General features: G+C 44.7%; 1 protein-coding gene across 2 annotated transcripts in view; it reads right to left on the bottom strand.

Annotated features, from left to right (window-relative positions):
* Positions 1-18,855, bottom strand: part of FGR (FGR proto-oncogene, Src family tyrosine kinase) — a 183,767-nt gene that overhangs the window by 59,447 nt on the left and 105,465 nt on the right. For both annotated transcript variants that reach the window (XM_040424276.1, XM_040424275.1), the window contains one exon: positions 15,927-16,076. In XM_040424276.1, coding sequence (XP_040280210.1) covers positions 15,927-16,076 — 150 coding nt within the window. The remainder of the gene's footprint in view (positions 1-15,926; positions 16,077-18,855) is intronic.

Raw genomic sequence — 18,855 nt, forward strand, 5'->3', positions numbered from 1 at the left:
ATGTTAATGGGTTAGATAAGGAGGTCATCGGCAAAAGCAGCAGTTAGATGAACATGTGGACCAACTGTGACCCCATGTATCATTGGGTCTTGTCTAATCCGGCGGAGCAAGGTCTCCATCACTATTACAAACAAGGCAGGTGATAATGGGCAGTCTTGTGTGCCATTAAGTATGTGAAAGGTGGGGGGGGGGGGAGATAAAGTACCATTGATTTTGACCCTTGCAAAGGGAGCTGAATACAGGGTGAAGATCGCTTGAATTAACTGGCAGGGTATGCCAAAGATTGACAGAGCCGCCGTTATAAATTGCCAGCTAACCTTGTTGAACGCTTTTTCAGCATCAGTGCTGAGTAGAGCAAGGGGGTTGTGAGTTTTTTGTGCCCAAGATATGAGTCTGAGCAAGCGAACCATATTCTCTTTGCCCTGTCTGCCAGAGACAAAACCAACCTGTTCCTGGTCAATAATGCTGGGGAGAACTGTCTGGAGACGTTGAGCTAAGATTTTTGCCCACCATTTAACATCTGTGTTCAGTAAGGATATTGGACTGTAACTTCCTCACTCCAATGGGTATTTTTTATCCTTGTATATGACTGTGATGTGGGCTTCTAAGGCCTGAGTCGGCAGGGAGCCTCCATTGAGGAGGGAATTGCAAAGAGTCTTAAAATGGAGGATTAGGCTATCTTTAAAGGCTTTATAATATTGAATAGTGAACCCCCAAGGTGGGTAAGTTAAGGGATGAGAGGAAGGCCGATGTAGTTGCTGAAATGGTTGTCGGTGGTGGTGGGGAGGGGGTCAGTAGATTATATAGAGCAGCATAGAAATTCGGAAAAGCCTTTGCAATGTCTGGGGGGGATTTATACAGTAGGCCATTAGTGTCTTTGATGAATGGAATAAAGGAGTCGGATTGTTGTTTTTTAAGCAGAGCAGACATGAGTTTGTTACCCCTGTGACCGTATGCAGAGGCTTTAAATTTAGATCGGAGAAGCGTCTTGGCTGAGGTAATATTGAGTAAGTTCTTCAACTCAGATCATAGCTTTAAGAGGTCTTGAGCTAAAGCTCTCGCTTTAGTCTGTTTATGCGAGATCTCTAACTTGGAGATTTGAGACAATAGGGCATCAAGCGCTGCTGAACGCTTCTTTTTAATTTTGGATCCTAGGGCGATAAGCTCACCCCTGATCACCAATTTGTGTGCTACGCACACGATGGAAGGGGAGGTCTGATCTGCGGTGTTGAATCTAAAATACTCCTCTAAAGAGGTTTTAAGTTGTGAGACATGTGAAGGGTCTGCTATCAGTGTGTCGTTCAGACACCAACTCCACTTCCTCTGGGGCAAGTCCCTCAGAAAGATATGGCGGTAAATCGGGGCATGGTCGGAAAGTGTAATGTTTCTAATATTGGCTCCTGTGGCAAGTGCAATGTGAGCAGTGGATAAGATAAAATAATCTAATCTGTGGAAAGAGGATCTTGTGTGAGAATAGAAGGTATAGTCAATACATGATGGATTAAGGGTTCTACAGACATCTGTGACCCCCAGATCTCTCATAGCCCCCCGGAGACGGCAAAGAAGTTTGTAAGAGATATATGTGCGTTTGGAGGAGGAGTCTAGATCTGGTTCCAAGGGGAGATTAAAATCTCCACCCAGGATAACAATCCCCTCTTTCAAAGAGGATAATAGCTTGAATGTCCGAACGAGCCACTGTACTTGACTCTTATTAGGGGCTTATAAATTTGCCAGAGTGACTAGTGTTCCCGCAATTGTGCCTTTAACAAATAAATAGCGACCTTTTGGATCAGCAATGGTAGCATTTTGCTTAATCAGTAATTGTTTGTGTATAGCAATACTGACACCTCTGCTGGCAGATGTACAGTATGTGCTGTGGAACCATTGAGAGAATTGTCTAGGCGGAAGTTTGGGTGTCTTACCCATCTTGAAGTGAGATTCTTGGAAAAAAGCGATAGATACTTTGTCTTTATGAAGAAGTTAAAATACCTGGGATAGTTTCCGTGGCTCTTTTAGACCTTGCGCGTTCAAGGATGAAACTACAATAGACATCATAATGTCAATAGGCATTATGTCATCATATGGGTCCCCAAAGGAAAAAGTAATGTAGTAGGAAAAGGAGAAAGATAGTGCAGGGAGAAAAGGGAAGAAAAGTAGCTTAGAGGCAGGATAATACAACATAACTTAGATTGAGTGGTTATCAACCACACAACCAGATATAACATATGCTCTACAAAGCACCTGGCATGGTACAGGACTCCCTCACTTATGGCGCAGGTAGGGGATCTCTCAGGATGGGGGTCTCATAGATCACCTAAGGGTCTGTAATAGACCAGCAGGGTGAAAATAAAACCAGATCAGGTAAGATACTGGCCAAACCCCGGCAAGAAGTGGGTAGAGGTGAAAGGCTAAGTAAAGCAACGTTTAAACTAGCAGAAAGTAAACAATAAAAAATATAAAGAAAAAAGTAAAAGGTCCATCTGGTTGATACATCAATGGTGGCAATCTTGTGGTGTGTCTCAGCTCTCCGTGTGTCTCAGCTCTCCAATGGCATCCAGTTCAGGATGTTGCTAAGTCGTACAAGCCCGGGTAATACGTGAGGGCTGTGTTGGGAAGTAAAGGAGTTTGGGTCTCTATCTGTGAGATCTGGACATACATAGAGGCGGCATTAGGTATGTGCAAGGAAAAAACTCACTCAGGTCTTGAACCTTGACAGGCGTCCTCGTTTGGTCTTGTCCGTCTTCCCATGTGAAACCAGGTGCCAGGTATCTGGATGGGGAGGGCTTGGAAGTGGGTCACTTTGGTCGGCAGGCCTCCAGGAGGGTATTTCAATGGGTATAGTTCCAAGCGATTCCCAGGCCGCTTTCAGGTCCTGAGGAGATCTGATGGTAATTTGCTTTCCATTTTTTGTAATAGCAAGGCCAAAAGGGTAAAGCCATCGAAACGGGGTCGCTGAGGCTTTTAAGGCTTCTAAAAGGGGATGCAATATTCAACTGGTGGATGGCACCAAATCTTGAAAAAGAAATATGTTCGCTTCATATCCGAGTTGAGTAGACTCTCTGCTACTTTTCAGGAGCTCCGCAGTGTCGACGTAGCTTAGTAGGCCATAGATGGTATCACGCAGTGGCTCATTCGGTTTGGGTTTCAGTCGCAATGCCCTGTGGATTCTTTCAATCACATTTTTGGCGGCTATCTTAGGACCTAGTAGTGAGGTGAATAGCTCCCTTGCTCCCTTGTTACTTTAGCATATTTGTTACACTTGAAAGTTTTAGGTCATAAAACTATAATTTTAATATTAAGCAAAGATAGCCCAAGTAAATACAAAATGCTGCTTTTAAATGATTTCATTTATTGAAAAAAGGGCCTTACCTGGTCCTATATGAAAATAACAATCACCCTCTGAGCTACTAAATAGGGTTGCACCGGATATGGAACTATTGAAACTTTTACACCCAGATCGATATGATATGGGATTTGCTATTTTCCGATACTAGGCTGTGCTACTTCTCAGTTAGAGAACATGGCATGCGCTGCTCGCAGCAAGCACCATGTTCTCCTCAGCAGCACAGTGGAGAAGGAGAGAGTGCCTCCCTCCCCAATGTGACGCGGCCGCCACTACCACCAATGAAGACATAGTACTGAGGAGGAGGGGAGGGGCTGTGGCCAGTGTGCCAGCAATAACTATAATTAAGCCATTAATACAAATGTAGGTTGTGGGTGCCGGCTGTATCACATACCTGGCACCCGTCCTCAATGACAGGGTGCGGAGATCATCTGAACCGCGTCAATTAACCCCTCAGGTGCGGCACCTGATGTGTTAATTGACGGTGATTTAAGCGCCCTGTCATAGAGGCTGGGTGCCGGCTGTGTGGTAGAGCCAGACCAGCCTACATTTGCATTAATGGGCTAATTATATTCATTGGTGGCGCAGTGCACCCCCCAACCCCAGTATTATAATTATGGTGGCACAGCGGCCTCCCCCCAGTAATATATTCATTATTAGTAGTTGCCACAGGGTCTCCTCCCCTCCTCCTCGGTATCTTCATTGGTGGCAGTGGCAGCTTCCGATCGGAGCCCCAGCAGTGAAATCGCAGGGCTCCAATCGCTTACCATGGCAGCCAGGAGGCTACTGAAGCCATCCATGGCTGGCATGGTAAGCTCCCTGCTGCAGTGTGCACAAAGCACAGGGCAGCAGGGACAGTATGAAGTCCTATTCACCCTAATAGAGCTCTATTAGGGTGAATAGGACAAGGGTTCTAGCCCCCTAAGGGGGCTAATAGTTATTAAATAAAAAGTAAAAAAAAAAGTTTAAAAAAACCACCCCCTTATAAATAATTACATATTGCCATGTCTAAAAAAGTCCAAACTATTAAACTATAAAAAAAAACGCCGTAACAGAAAAAAAATAAAATGTACAATTCACCATTTTTTTGTCACCTTGTCCCCCCAAAAAATAGGATAGGACCAGGGGCGTAACTACCATAGCGGCAGACCATGTGACTCCTGTGGGACCCAGGGCAAGAGGAGGCCCAGTCTTAGTTGGGATCATCTCCTCTTCTACTGGAGGTGAAAACACGGTCAAGACTCTACCCTCTAAAGGAACAACTTTTAGCAAATGAAGCAGTGGAAAAATGGCCCTACTACTAAATCAACATATTTATCAAATTCAATTGATATTTGGGTTCAGATTCAGTAGCCAAACCCAGGCACGATTACTGCTAGACCTAGAACTCTAAACATCTCTTTGGCTAGATTCACATTAGGATTATTAGATGTCACGGATGGTGTACAGGAAACAAGACAATACCATATAAACAATGTCTCTCTGGATCCACAACTAAGGAACAAAGGGAGACCCCTGCAATAGACCTGCCGCTCTCCCTCACTGCTCAGCCTATGCGAACACCCCAAAGGTGGATGGCCGCATATCCACGTTCCTCGGCTATCTATTACCTGAAGACCCTACAATAGTGAAGGGACACGACCACCGGCTCCCTACACTGACACGGAGGGAGTCAGGGTCACCTGGATCCAGAAAAGACAAAATCATAAATACATAAACAGCACTTATCTTGCAGACGACTGATGACTGGGAACTGGGAACTGGGAACAGCATGCACACACACTCCAGGAAGTAGTATCAGCCGCACACTACTGCATTATGGGGAGGAACTTAAAGGGTAGCAATCAGTCCAACTGCATGACAGCTGAGATAGACTAACGAGATGAGAAACTAAACCAAAACAAAGAAATTCAAGGAGGAGGATCTGAGAAGCTCCTGTGAGCGCTTCTCAGCTGTCTGGCTGTGACAGTACCCCTCCCTCTAGGAGTGGACTCCGGACACTCAGAGCCCACCTTCTCAGGATGGGACCTATGGAAAGCCCTGATGAGACGAGAGGCCTTAATGTCCGTCACTGGGACCCACATCCTCTCCTCAGGACCATAACCCTCCCAATGAACGAGGTACTGGAGGGAACCGCGGACAAGACGAGAATCCACAATCCTAGAGACCTGAAATTCAAGATTTCCATCAACCATAATCGGAGGAGGAGGCAAAGGCGAGGGTACAATAGGTTGAACATAAGGTTTCAATAAGGACTTATGAAAAACATTATGGATCTTCCAAGTCTGAGGAAGATCAAGACGGTAGGCAACAGGATTGATGACAGACAGGATCTTGTAAGGCCCAATAAACCTAGGACCCAACTTCCAGGAGGGAACCTTCAATTTGATATTCTTGGTAGACAACCACACCAGATCACCAACATTCAGGTCCGGACCAGGCACACGTCTCTTATCCGCCACACGCTTATATCTCTCACTCATGCTCTTTAGATTATCCTGAATCTTTTGCCAAATAGATGACAAAGACGAGGAGAATCTGTCCTCATCAGGCAAACCAGAAGAGCCCTCTCCCGAGAAAGTCCCAAACTGCGGATGGAACCCATATGCACCAAAAAATGGTGACTTATCAGAGGACTCCTGACGACGGTTATTTAAAGCAAACTCAGCAAGGGACAAAAAAGAACACCAATCCTCCTGATTCTCCGCCACAAAACAGCGCAGATATGTCTCCAGATTCTGATTGACGCGCTCTGTCTGGCCATTCGACTGCGGATGGAAAGCAGAAGAGAATGACAACCGAACCCCCAAGCGAGAACAGAAAGCCTTCCAGAATCTGGAAACAAACTGCGTGCCCCTATCAGAGACTATGTCTGAAGGAATCCCATGCAATTTGACAATGTGGTCAATAAATGCCTGCGCCAGCGTCTTAGCATTGGGCAAACCAGGAAAAGGGATAAAATGCACCATTTTGCTAAAACGGTCCACCACCACCAGAATCACAGACTTCCCCGAGGAACGAGGCAAGTCCGTTATGAAGTCCATGGACAGATGTGTCCAAGGACGGGAAGGAACGGGCAAAGGAAGGAGAGGACCTGATGGCCGTGAATGAGGGACCTTGGCACGAGCGCAAGTCTCGCAAGCTGCCACAAAACCCTCAACCGACTTACGAAGCGCAGGCCACCAGAATCTCCGAGCGATGAGATCCAGTGTGGCTCTTGCCCCCGGGTGCCCAGCAAGGACCGTGTCGTCGTGTTCTTTAAAAATCTTGTGTCTCAAAGCGAGAGGCACAAACAACCTCCCAGGAGGACAAAGATCAGGAGCTTCTGACTGAGCTGCCTGCACCTCTGCCTCCAATTCAGGAAAAAGAGCAGAGACCACCACACCTTCAGCCAAAATGGGACCCGGGTCTTCAAAATTCCCACCTCCCGGAAAACAACGTGACAGGGCATCTGCCTTCACATTCTTAACCCCAGGGCGGAACGTAACAACAAAATTAAACCTTGAAAAGAACAAAGACCATCTGGCCTGTCTCGGGTTCAGACGCTTGGCTGACTCCAAGTAGGCCAGATTTTTATGGTCAGTAAACACGGTAATAGGGTGTCTGGCTCCCTCTAGCCAATGGCGCCATTCCTCAAAAGCCAACTTGATGGCCAACAATTCCCTATCTCCCACATCATAATTTCTCTCTGCGGAGGAGAGTTTCTTTGAGAAAAAGGCACACGGTTGCCATTTGGCAGGAGAGGAACCCTGAGACAAGACCGCACCCACCCCTACCTCAGAAGCATCAACCTCAACTATGAAGAGTAACGAAATATCAGGTTGTACTAGGATGGGAGCGGAAGCAAAACTCTCCTTGATATTAGAAAAGGCCTTACGCGCCTCTACCGACCAGGAAGAAAAATCTACCCCCTTTCTGGTCATATCAGTGAGTGGTTTAACAACAGAGGAATAATTCAAAATAAATTTCCTGTAATAATTGGCAAAGCCCAAAAAACACATCAGCGCCTTCTGATTCTCAGGAAGCTCCCACTCAAGCACAGCGCGGACCTTCTCGGGGTCCATGCGAAAACCAGAAGCGGAGACAAGAAACCCCAGAAATTGGATTTCTGGAACCGCAAACACACATTTTTCCAGTTTCGCGTATAATTTATTCTCCCGCAGGATGAGCAAGACCTGACGTAAGTGTTTCTTATGAGTCTTGAAATCAGGAGAAAAAATCAAAATGTCATCCAAATACACTAATACAAATTTTCCCATTAAATGATAAAAAATGCTGTTGACGAAATGTTGAAAAACGGCTGGGGCATTCATCAAACCAAAAGCATAACCAAATTCTCAAAATGGCCCTCAGGGGTATTGAAAGCCGTCTTCCATTCGTCTCCTTCTCTGACCCTAACCAGGTTGTATGCCCCTCTTAGGTCTAATTTGGAAAAGACTTTAGCCCCAACAACCTGGTTAAACAGGTCCGGGATCAGAGGAAGCGGGGTAAGGATCACGAATAGTGATACTGTTCAGCTCCCTGAAATCCAGACAAGGTCTTAATAAACCATCTTTTTTCTTAACAAAGAAAAAACCAGCGGCAACAGGTGACTTCGAGGGTCGTATGTGTCCTTTTCTCAGACTCTCAGAGATATAAGCCCGCATAGCGACCCCCTCAGGTTGGGAGAGATTGTATAAACGAGATTTAGGCAGCTTGGCGCCTGGGATGAGATTAATAGGGCAATCATACTCCCTGTGCGGAGGTAAACCCTGAACTCCACTCTCAGAGAAGACATCCAAAAATTCAGAGAGGAAAGGTGGTACAGTCTTAGTAGAAACCTCAGAAACAGATGTTATGAGGCAATTCTCTCTGCAAAAGTTACTCCAACCCTTTATTTGCCTCGCTTGCCAATCAATGGTGGGGTTATGTTTAGTGAGCCAGGGTAGCCCCAACACTAGAGGAGTAGGCAAACCGCTAAGGACGAAACATGACACATCCTCAACATGAGCATCACTCACAATTAAACGGATATTGTGAACTATGCCCTTTAATGATTTCTGAGAAAGTGGAGCTGAATCAATAGCAAAAACAGGAATATCCTTTCCCAAAGTGCATACCTGGAAACCATGAGTTATTGCAAATTGATTATCAATGAGGTTGACAGCTGCTCCACTATCCACAAAAATCTCACAAAAAATGCTCTTGCTCTCTAGCGCCACCCTAGCAGGCAGGACAAAACGGGAACTACAAGCAAACGGAAAACCTTCAATTTCCGCCTCAACCCTGCCAATAGTAACAGACGGAACATTTTTAAAAGATTTTTTCCTTTTTGTCTCCTTATTACTCCCAGAAAACTGCCTGAATCTCCTAGAGGGACAAACATTTGCCAAATGATTTATACCTCCACAACAAAAACAAACCCTCCCATGCGGGCTAAATCTTCTATTGTCAGAGGCAATCAACCCCAGCTGCATGGGCTCCTGCTCAGAAGGGGCTGACAGCGACTGAGATTCCTGCGCACAGAATGAGACCGCTGTACTGTTCCGGGACTGAGTAGGACAGGAAGGAGAGATCTCTCGTCTCTCTCTAAGACGCCTGTCAATACGAACGGCCTGAGACATAGCAGAGTCCAAGGAGATAGGCCTCTCATGAAAGGAAAATGCATCTTTCAATGACTCTGAAAGACCATGGCAAAATTGACTTCGGAGTGCAGCATCATTCCAACCAGTATCAGCTGCCCATCTCCGAAATTCTGAGCAGTATATCTCTGCGGATTGTTTACCCTGGCATAACAGACGTAGTCTAGACTCAGCCAGAGCAATACGATCCGGATCATCATATATCTGACCCAGGGCTAAAAAGAATTCATCCACTGAGCGGAGGGGCCGTGCCCCCTCCGGTAGCGAAAAGGCCCAAGACTGAGCGTTACCCCTGAGCAGCGATACAATGATCCCCACCCTCCGTTCTTCATCACCAGAAGAATGGGGAAGAAGGCGAAAATGGAGTTTGCAAGCCTCTTTAAAACGCACAAAATTCTCACTACCCCCAGAGAACGTATCCGGGAGCGAGATCTTGGGCTCAGCACAAACTCCATGAACGCAAGCTGAACCGGTCACTTGAAACTGAGAAAAAATCCTACGGAGATCAGCTACCTCCAATGAAAGACCCTGGAGGCGTTCAGCCAAAAGTGAAACCGGATCCATGCTTGAGACGGTTTTGGCGGCTGATAATGTCACGGATGGTGTACAGGAAACAAGACAATACCATATAAACAATGTCTCTCTGGATCCACAACTAAGGAACAAAGGGAGACCCCTGCAATAGACCTGCCGCTCTCCCTCACTGCTCAGCCTATGTGAACACCCCAAAGGTGGATGGCCGCATATCCACGTTCCTCGGCTATCTATTACCTGAAGACCCTACAATAGTGAAGGGACACGACCACCGGCTCCCTACACTGACACGGAGGGAGTCAGGGTCACCTGGATCCAGAAAAGACAAAATCATAAATACATAAACAGCACTTATCTTGCAGACGACTGAGGACTGAGGACTGGGAACTGGGAACTGGGAACAGCATGCACACACACTCCAGGAAGTAGTATCAGCCGCACACTACTGCATTATGGGGAGGAACTTAAAGGGTAGCAATCAGTCCAACTGCATGACAGCTGAGATAGACTAACGAGATGAGAAACTAAACCAAAACAAAGAAATTCAAGGAGGAGGATCTGAGAAGCTCCTGTGAGCGCTTCTCAGCTGTCTGGCTGTGACATTAGATTTGGCTGGTTGTTCCGGCAGGGAACAGCCTGCTGGTTCTCTCTGGATCTGGCATTACCGAAACCACACGCTGTGCCCATCCGGCCGCAACCTGGCAAATATGTCGAGAATCGGCCGCAAACTGCATGCATTGGCTTGCGGTCAATGTGCATGATTCTACAATAAGAATGATGGGGCAAAAATTACATCCATGGGAGACTTGCAAAGCACAAACCTCTGCTGACCAAAATGAACAAAAATGCTTATCTTGCATTTGCCAAAACAAACAAACAAACATGTAGATGACCCCCATGACTTTTGGGATAACATTGTGTGGACTGGTGAGTAAAAGGTTGAACTTTTTGGAAGATATTCCACTGCAACCAACAACTAAATGTAAAAAAGGCAACCATTCTAAAACAATTAGTTTTCTACGAATATTGAGTTTAAAAATATGCAGAAAAAGTGTAAAAGTGAGGGTTAATCGGATCTTGAGTAAGAATATTTAGAAGATAGGATAAACTAGAGGCGCCAATGGATAAGGAGTATTGATAGATGTATTGACTATAGGTTTAAGTTATAGGTTTGTCTAATGAATGGGTGAGCCAGGAAAAGTAGTACGTAGCTAATAGAGGATAAGGAGGAAAAGGCTGCTCGTGGGGCAAACCATGCGTATAGCAATCAGCATGTAAAACAAGTGAAAAAAAAGAACAAAGTGCTTATGTCGAGTGGGTACAAAAACAACAGGGCGAAGCCAGTTCTTAATCCCAGCTAGAAGCGCCAAATCCCTTTAGGAGAGGAAGGGTGATCAGGGTGAAAGTAACCCAGTACTTAAATCCAAAAGATAATAGAAAGGTGGTCAGGGTGAAGGTAACCCAGTACTCGAATCCAAGAAATAAATAATGGAGTTGTTTCCAAATATTATAAAAGACAGTACCAAGAAATAAAATCATAAAGTGACAGTATGAGCTTTACTCATTTCACAGGAAGGGGGGGGGGGGGGGGGGGGAAGGGGGTAACCTGGATAAACTCAAGACACCAGGAAACCATAAACCCCCCTTGCCTGGATCGCCTGTAGAATGGTAGATGAAGGCAGCCAACGTCCACTGGGGCTGGCTTCTAGTCAAGTTCTTTATTAAATCAGTATATCCGGCTCAACACGTTTCGGGGTAAAATAATATTAACCCCGTCATGAGGAGTAAAATACCCCTTTCTGATAGAAGTGTCCCTTTAGCAATAAGGATATCTAAGTGATCTAAACATCTCTGACCCTAAATTGCCTGGGTTGATGGTTAAATATTGACAGGGGGGCCTGAGAAAAGTAGGACCAAAAAATAAGTTGAATGAAGTTGAGAGGGCTTCTGTCAGCAGATTTGTACCTATGAAACTGGCTGACCGGTTCCTTGTGCGCTTGGTAGGTGAAGGCATCTGTGTTGGTCCCATGTTCATATGAGAAAAAGTTTTACTATAAGCAAATAAGCCTCTGGGAGCAAGAGGGTAATTGCCGTTACTCTTAGAGGCCCAGCTCTCTCTCCATCTGCTGCATCCTCTGCATTTTAATTGACTTTAGGAGAACTCAGGGCCATACGTGGTCACGTCGACACTGCCTGGCCCTGTTAAAATGCAGTTGAGGAAAGAGCTGAGCCTCTAGGAGGCCCCTGTTGCTCCTAGAGGCTTATTTGCATATATAAAAATTTCATCTTTCTATAGATTTCTTTGCTAAGTGGGTACCGGATCCTATAAGTGTGCCTTTCAACGCCACTTAAAAGGCACACTTATAGGATCCGGTACCCACTTAACAAAGAAATCTATGGAAATATGAGACACTCTCATATTTAGGCTCCATTCAAACGTCCGCATGTGTTTTGCGGATCCGCGGATCCGCAAAACACGGACACAGGCAATGTGCATTCCGCATTTTGCGGATCGCACATCGCCGGCACTATAATAGAAAATTCCTAATCTTGTCCGCAATTGCGGACAAGAATAGGACATGTTCTATTTTTTTCGGTAAAGCAATTGCGGACCCGAAAGTGTGGATCCGCATTTCTGGATCCGGGCAGCACATCTTGCGGCCCCATAGAAGGGAATGGGTCCGCAATTCCATTCCGCAAAATGCGGAACAGAATTGCGTACGTGTGAATGGAGCCTAAGTGTGTGGAGCGCTCCACAAATACTACAACTCTTTCCCTGCATCTTTCATGTTTAAAGGACTGGGCAGTTTAAGATTGGCGCTTTTAAACACGTGGGACGCCAAGCACCGCTCAAGCCACAGAGACCGCGAGACTTCTGCCACAAGAGAGGTAACATCACCGGCACTCAATATAGAGACGCGGAGGCAGAGGTAAGTCTGCAGACTACCACGTGGGACGCGACGGTCGGTGAATGCCAACAACAGTGAGTACCCAGCATTGACCATTGTTAGAACCCTATGGTTTGAAACAATCAACACCAATATAGGTGATTGCAAAAGCAGCTAAATTAAATTATAAGTGTATGACGGATACAATATGAAACAATTAACTCTTTAATGTATCGCTTTACCATTCTGGTGTACTAAACAAACTAACAGACTTATATGTACTGAATAAACTAAAATACTTTTAAATACGATCAATGCGGACTATCCAAACAGAATATAGAAACCTTTGTATATCGTCTATGGGTTTCATCAGAAAGAAGCAAAGCGATTTTGTATAATTCATTATAGCAATATGCAAATCTAACATACACTATGGCACTATAATGTGGTTGTATGTATGACAGATACCAATGATATACACTGCTCAAAAAAATAAAGGGAACACTTAAACAACACAATGTAACTCCAAGTCAATCACACTTCTGTGAAATCAAACTGTCCACTTAGGAAGCAACACTGAGTGACAATCAATTTTACATGCTGTTGTGCAAATGGGATAGACAACAGGTGGAAATTATAGGCAATTAGCAAGACACCCCCAATAAAGGAGTGGTTCTGCAGGTGGTGACCACAGACCACTTCTCAGTTCCTATACTTCCTGGCTGATGTTTTGGTCACTTTTGAATGCTGGCGGTGCTTTCACTCTAGTGGTAGCATGAGACGGAGTCTACAACCCACACAAGTGGCTCAGGTAGTGCAGCTTATCCAGGATGGCACATCAATGCGAGCTGTGGCAAGAAGGTTTGCTGTGTCTGTCAGCGTAGTGTCCAGAGCATGGAGGCGCTACCAGGAGACAGGCCAGTACATCAGGAGACGTGGAGGAGGCCGTAGGAGGGCAACAACCCAGCAGCAGGACCGCTACCTCCGCCTTTGTGCAAGGAGGAACAGGAGGAGCACTACCAGAGCCCTGCAAAATGACCTCCAGCAGGCCACAAATGTGCATGTGTCTGCTCAAACGGTCAGAAACAGACTCCATGAGGGTGATATGAGGGCCCGACGTCCACAGGTGGGGGTTGTGCTTACAGCCCAACACCGTGCAGGACGTTTGGCATTTGCCAGAGAACACCAAGATTGGTAAATTTGCCACTGGCGCCCTGTGCTCTTCACAGATGAAAGCAGGTTAAAACTGAGCACATGTGACAGACGTGACAGAGTCTTGAGACGTCGTGGAGAACGTTCTGCTGCCTGCAACATCCTCCAGCATGACCGGTTTGGCATTGGTTCAGTAATGGTGTGGGGTGGCATTTCTTTGGAGGGCTGCACAACCCTCCATGTGCTCGCCAGAGGTAGCCTGACTGAGATCCTCAGACCCCTTGTGAGACCATATGCTGGTGCGGTTGGCCCTGGGTTCCTCCTAATGCAAGACAATGCTAGACCTCATGTGGCTGGAGTGTGTCAGCAGTTCCTGCAAGACAAAGGCATTTATGCCATGGACTGGCCCGCCCGTTCCCCAGACCTGAATCCAATTGAGCACATCTGGGACATCATGTCTCGCTCTATCCACCAACGTCACGTTGCACCACAGACTGTCCAGGAGTTGGCAGATGCTTTAGTCCAGGTCTGGGAGGAGATCCCTCAGGAGACTGTCCGCCACCTCATCAGGAGCATGCACAGGCGTTGTAGGGAGGTCATACAGGCACGTGGAGGCCACACACACTACTGAGCCTCATTTTGACTTGTTTTAAGGACAATCCATCAAAGTTGGATCAGCCTGTAGTGTGTTTTTCCACTTTAATTTTGAGTGTGACTCCAAATCCAGAGCTCCATGGGTTGAAAAATTTGATTTCCATTTTTTAATTTTTGTGAGATTTTGTTGTCAGCACATTCAACTATGTAAAGAACAAAGTATTTCAGAAGAATATTTAATTAATTCAGATCTAGGATGTGTTATTTTTCTGTTCCCTTTATTTTTTTGAGCAGTGTATATTAGAAGGTGGTTATAAAACCCCTCTACTGCTCAATAAACTTCTAGTGGATCTACCATCCATACAACCAGAAGTGTGATATTGCCATTGAACAGGGTATATTTTTATTTTAGTTTTTTAATCTATTATTACTTATGTTTTTTGTTTTTGTTTTTAACTATGTTTTGAAGAAGTTTTATGTAAAATGTTTATGTGACTGTATAATATTAAATACCATTTACCTATACAAAAGATGTATCTCATTTGGATGGTTTCAAATGCAGAGTGCCTGTCCTAGCTATTTATAGATAATTAACTCTGACGGGGTGAGTCAATCTCAACAGAGCACCAAATCCAGAAGTAGCAAGGAGGTAAGCCGCTGTCTTAGGCCTCATGCACACGACCGTTGTTTTATTCCGTGTCCATTGTTCCGTTTTTTCGTGATTTTCTGCGGACCCATTGAGTTTTAATGGGGCCGTTGAAAACTCGGCTAATGCACCGTTTGTCATCCTCGTCCATGATCCGTGGTTCCAGTCCATCCAAAAAATATAACCTGTCCTATTTTTTTCACGGAAAACGGTTCGCAGACCCATTCAAGTCAATGGGACCGTGAAAAAACGCGGAGGCACACAAGATTGTCATCCGCGTCCGCGCGTCCGTTTTTTTCCTATCATTTGCATGGCAAACTTGACTTAGACTTTTTTTTTTACTTTCCTTCATGTCTGGTGGTCCTCCAAAAATAAAGGAAGACACACGGAAACGAAAACGGATCACAGAACAACGGAACCCCATTTTGTGGAACGGAACACAACAATGGTCGTGTGCATGGGGCCTTATTTATACAAGCCATTTGGCACATTATCTATACCACACTTAAACAGTAAAAAATGCAAAAAAAAAAACAATGTTGAAACTGCATTATTTTATATCCCCACCAAAACATGTATAAATGACAAGATGGAACTATTTTAAAGAGAATCTGTCACCATGAAAATGCAGTATTATCAGACTGATAAGTAGCTTAGTGGGAAAAGATTCAGTAAAAGTTGTATTTCATTTACTTACATTCCTGCACGTTCTGGGCTTTGAAGTGAAGGAGGCGGGCCTGTCAGTGATTGACAGCTATCTCTGTATACACGGTCATAGAAGAAGACTGTCAATCACTGATAGGACCGCCTCCTGGACTTCAAAGCCCAGAATGAGCAGGAATATAAATGAATAAATTACAGGTTATACTGAATCTTTTCCAATAAAACTATATATCAATCTGTTTAGCTCCTCCTACTGTATAGCATGCTGCTGTAAGATTACACTGTATTTTCATGGTGTCATGTCCTCTTTAACACCTAATGCAAAATTGCTTAATTTTTTCATTTTAGATTTATTGGGGCAGTAAAAAAATGTTTGTGAAGGTGGACACAGCCTTTAAGTACTGGAAAAGCCATAGCTAGTAGTTTGCACAACCTATTATGCTAATCTGATACGAATGCTGAAGAGGTTTCCATATGTTTCATACCTGTGTAATGTTGGACCAGCTCCTGCACACTGTCAAACTGAACTCGTGTTGTGATATAATATCCTCCGTTGTCAATCTTGCGGATCTTGTAATGTTTGACATGATCTCCTCTTTTATTATCCCAGTCACGAACAGAGAGTGAGAATGCACCTATATAAAGAATAGAAGAAGCAACAGCTAAATGAAAGCCTAACCAATTTTGGAGGATCGTGCCACATGGGATGAAAAACCCAATAAAGTTGCATTTTTGCCTGTTTAACGGCTCTTTACATGGGCCGAGAATCTGCCAGATAATCACTAACGAGCATTTATAGGAACGCTTGTAAGCGATTATCGAGCGGTGTAAAGGTTCCTCTCGTTCATCGGGTAATCGCATCATTCATGCGGACACAAAAATCGCTGTTTGCTGGCAGCAGATCGTGCTATGTAAACAGCCTCTGCTGTCAGCAAACAACAAGTATGTATAGGGACGAGTGATGGCATTAGTGATCGATCCTCCGCATACCGTGGGCAAGATCACTGCATGCAAATGTGGCGGTCTCTTCCGCTGACAAGCATACGATTGCTGGGAAGGAACGCTTCCTTCACGACAATCACCTGCAAAATTGTTCCATGTAAAAGGGCCTTTAGACACAAAAATAACAATGTATGCAGTTGCAAGAAAAAGTATGTGAACCCTTCGGAATGATATAGATTTCTGCACAAATTGGTCATAAAATGTGATCTGATCTTCATCTAAGTCACAACAATAGACAATCACAGTCTGCTTAAACTAATAACACACAAAGAATTAAATGTTACCATGTTTTTATTGAACACACCATGTAAACATTCACAGTGCAGGTGGAAAAAGTATGTGAACCCTTGGATTTAATAACTGGTTGAACCTCCTTTGGCAGCAATAATTTCAACCAAACGTTTCCTGTAGTTGCAGATCAGACAGGCACAACGGTCAGGAGTAATTCTTGACCATTTCTCTTTACAGAACTGTTTCAGTTCAGCAATATTCTTGGGATGTCTGGTGTGAATCGTTTTCTTGAGGTCATGCCACAGCATCTCAATTGGGTTGAGGTCAGGACTCTGACTGGGCCACTCCAGAAGGCGTATTTTCTTCTGTTTAAGCCATTCTGTTGTTGATTTACTTCTAAGCTTTGGGTCGTTGTCCTGTTGCAACACCCATCTTCTGTTGAGCTTCAGCTGGTGGACAGGTGGCCTTAAGTTCTCCTGCAAAATGTCTTGATAAACTTGGGAATTCATTTTTCCTTTGATTATAGCAATCCGTCCAGGTCCTAAAGCAGCAAAGCAGCCCCAAACCATGATGCCCCCACCACCATACTTCACAGTTGGGATGAGGTTTTGATGTTGGTGTGCTGTGCCTCTTTTTCACCACACAAAGTGTTGTGTGTTTCTTCCAAACAACTCAACTTTGGTTTCATCTGTCCACAGAATATTTTGCCAGTACTGCTGTGGAACATCCAGGTGCTCTTGTGCAAACTCTAAACGTGCAGCAATGTTTTTTTTGGACAGCAGTGGCTTCCTCTGTGGTATCCTCCCATGAAATCTATTCTTGTTTAGTGGTTTACGTATCGTATACAGGGAGTGTAGAATTATTAGGCAAGTTGTATTTTTGAGGATTAATTTTATTATTGAACAACAACCATGTTCTCAATGAACCCAAAAAACTCATTAATATCAAAGCTGAATATTTTTGGAAGTAGTTTTTAGTTTGTTTTTAGTTTTAGCTATTTTAGGGGGATATCTGTGTGTGCAGGTGACTATTACTGTACATAATTATTAGGCAACTTAACAAAAAACAAATATATACCCATTTCAATTATTTATTTTTACCAGTGAAACCAATATAACATCTCAACATTCACAAATATACATTTCTGACATTCAAAAACAAAACAAAAACAAATCAGTGACCAATATAGCCACCTTTCTTTGCAAGGACACTCAAAAGCCTGCCATCCATGGATTCTGTCAGTGTTTTGATCTGTTCACCATCAACATTGCGTGCAGCAGCAACCACAGCCTCCCAGACACTGTTCAGAGAGGTGTACTGTTTTCCCTCCTTGTAAATCTCACATTTGATGATGGACCACAGGTTATCAATGGGGTTCAGATCAGGTGAACAAGAAGGCCATGTCATTAGATTTTCTTCTTTTATACCCTTTCTTGCCAGCCACGCTGTGGAGTACTTGGACGCGTGTGATGGAGCATTGTCCTGCATGAAAATCATGTTTTTCTTGAAGGATGCAGACTTCTTCCTGTACCACTGCTTGAAGAAGGTGTCTTCCAGAAACTGGCAGTAGGACTGGGAGTTGAGCTTGACTCCATCCTCAACCCAAAAAGGCCCCACAAGCTCATCTTTGATGATACCAGCCCAAACCAGTACTCCACCTCCACCTTGCTGGCGTCTGAGTCGGACTGGAGCTCTCTGCCCTTTACCAATCCAGCCACGGGCCCATCCATCTGGCCCATCAAGACTCACTCTCATTTCATCAGTCCATAAAACCTTAGAAAAATCAGTCTTGAGATATTTCTTGGCCCAGTCTTGACGTTTCAGCTTGTGTGTCTTGTTCAGTGGTGGTCGTCTTTCAGCCTTTCTTACCTTGGCCATGTCTCTGAGTATTGCACACCTTGTGCTTTTGGGCACTCCAGTGATGTTGCAGCTCTGAAATATGGCCAAACTGGTGGCAAGTGGCATCTTGGCAGCTGCACGCTTGACTTTTCTCAGTTCATGGGCAGTTATTTTGCGCCTTGGTTTTTCCACACGCTTCTTGCGACCCTGTTGACTATTTTGAATGAAACGCTTGATTGTTCGATGATCACGCTTCAGAAGCTTTGCAATTTTAAGAGTGCTGCATCCCTCTGCAAGAGATCTCACTATTTTTGACTTTTCTGAGCCTGTCAAGTCCTTCTT

This window comes from Bufo bufo, chromosome 3 (assembly GCF_905171765.1).
Source record: "Bufo bufo chromosome 3, aBufBuf1.1, whole genome shotgun sequence".
Classification (NCBI taxonomy): domain Eukaryota; kingdom Metazoa; phylum Chordata; class Amphibia; order Anura; family Bufonidae; genus Bufo; species Bufo bufo.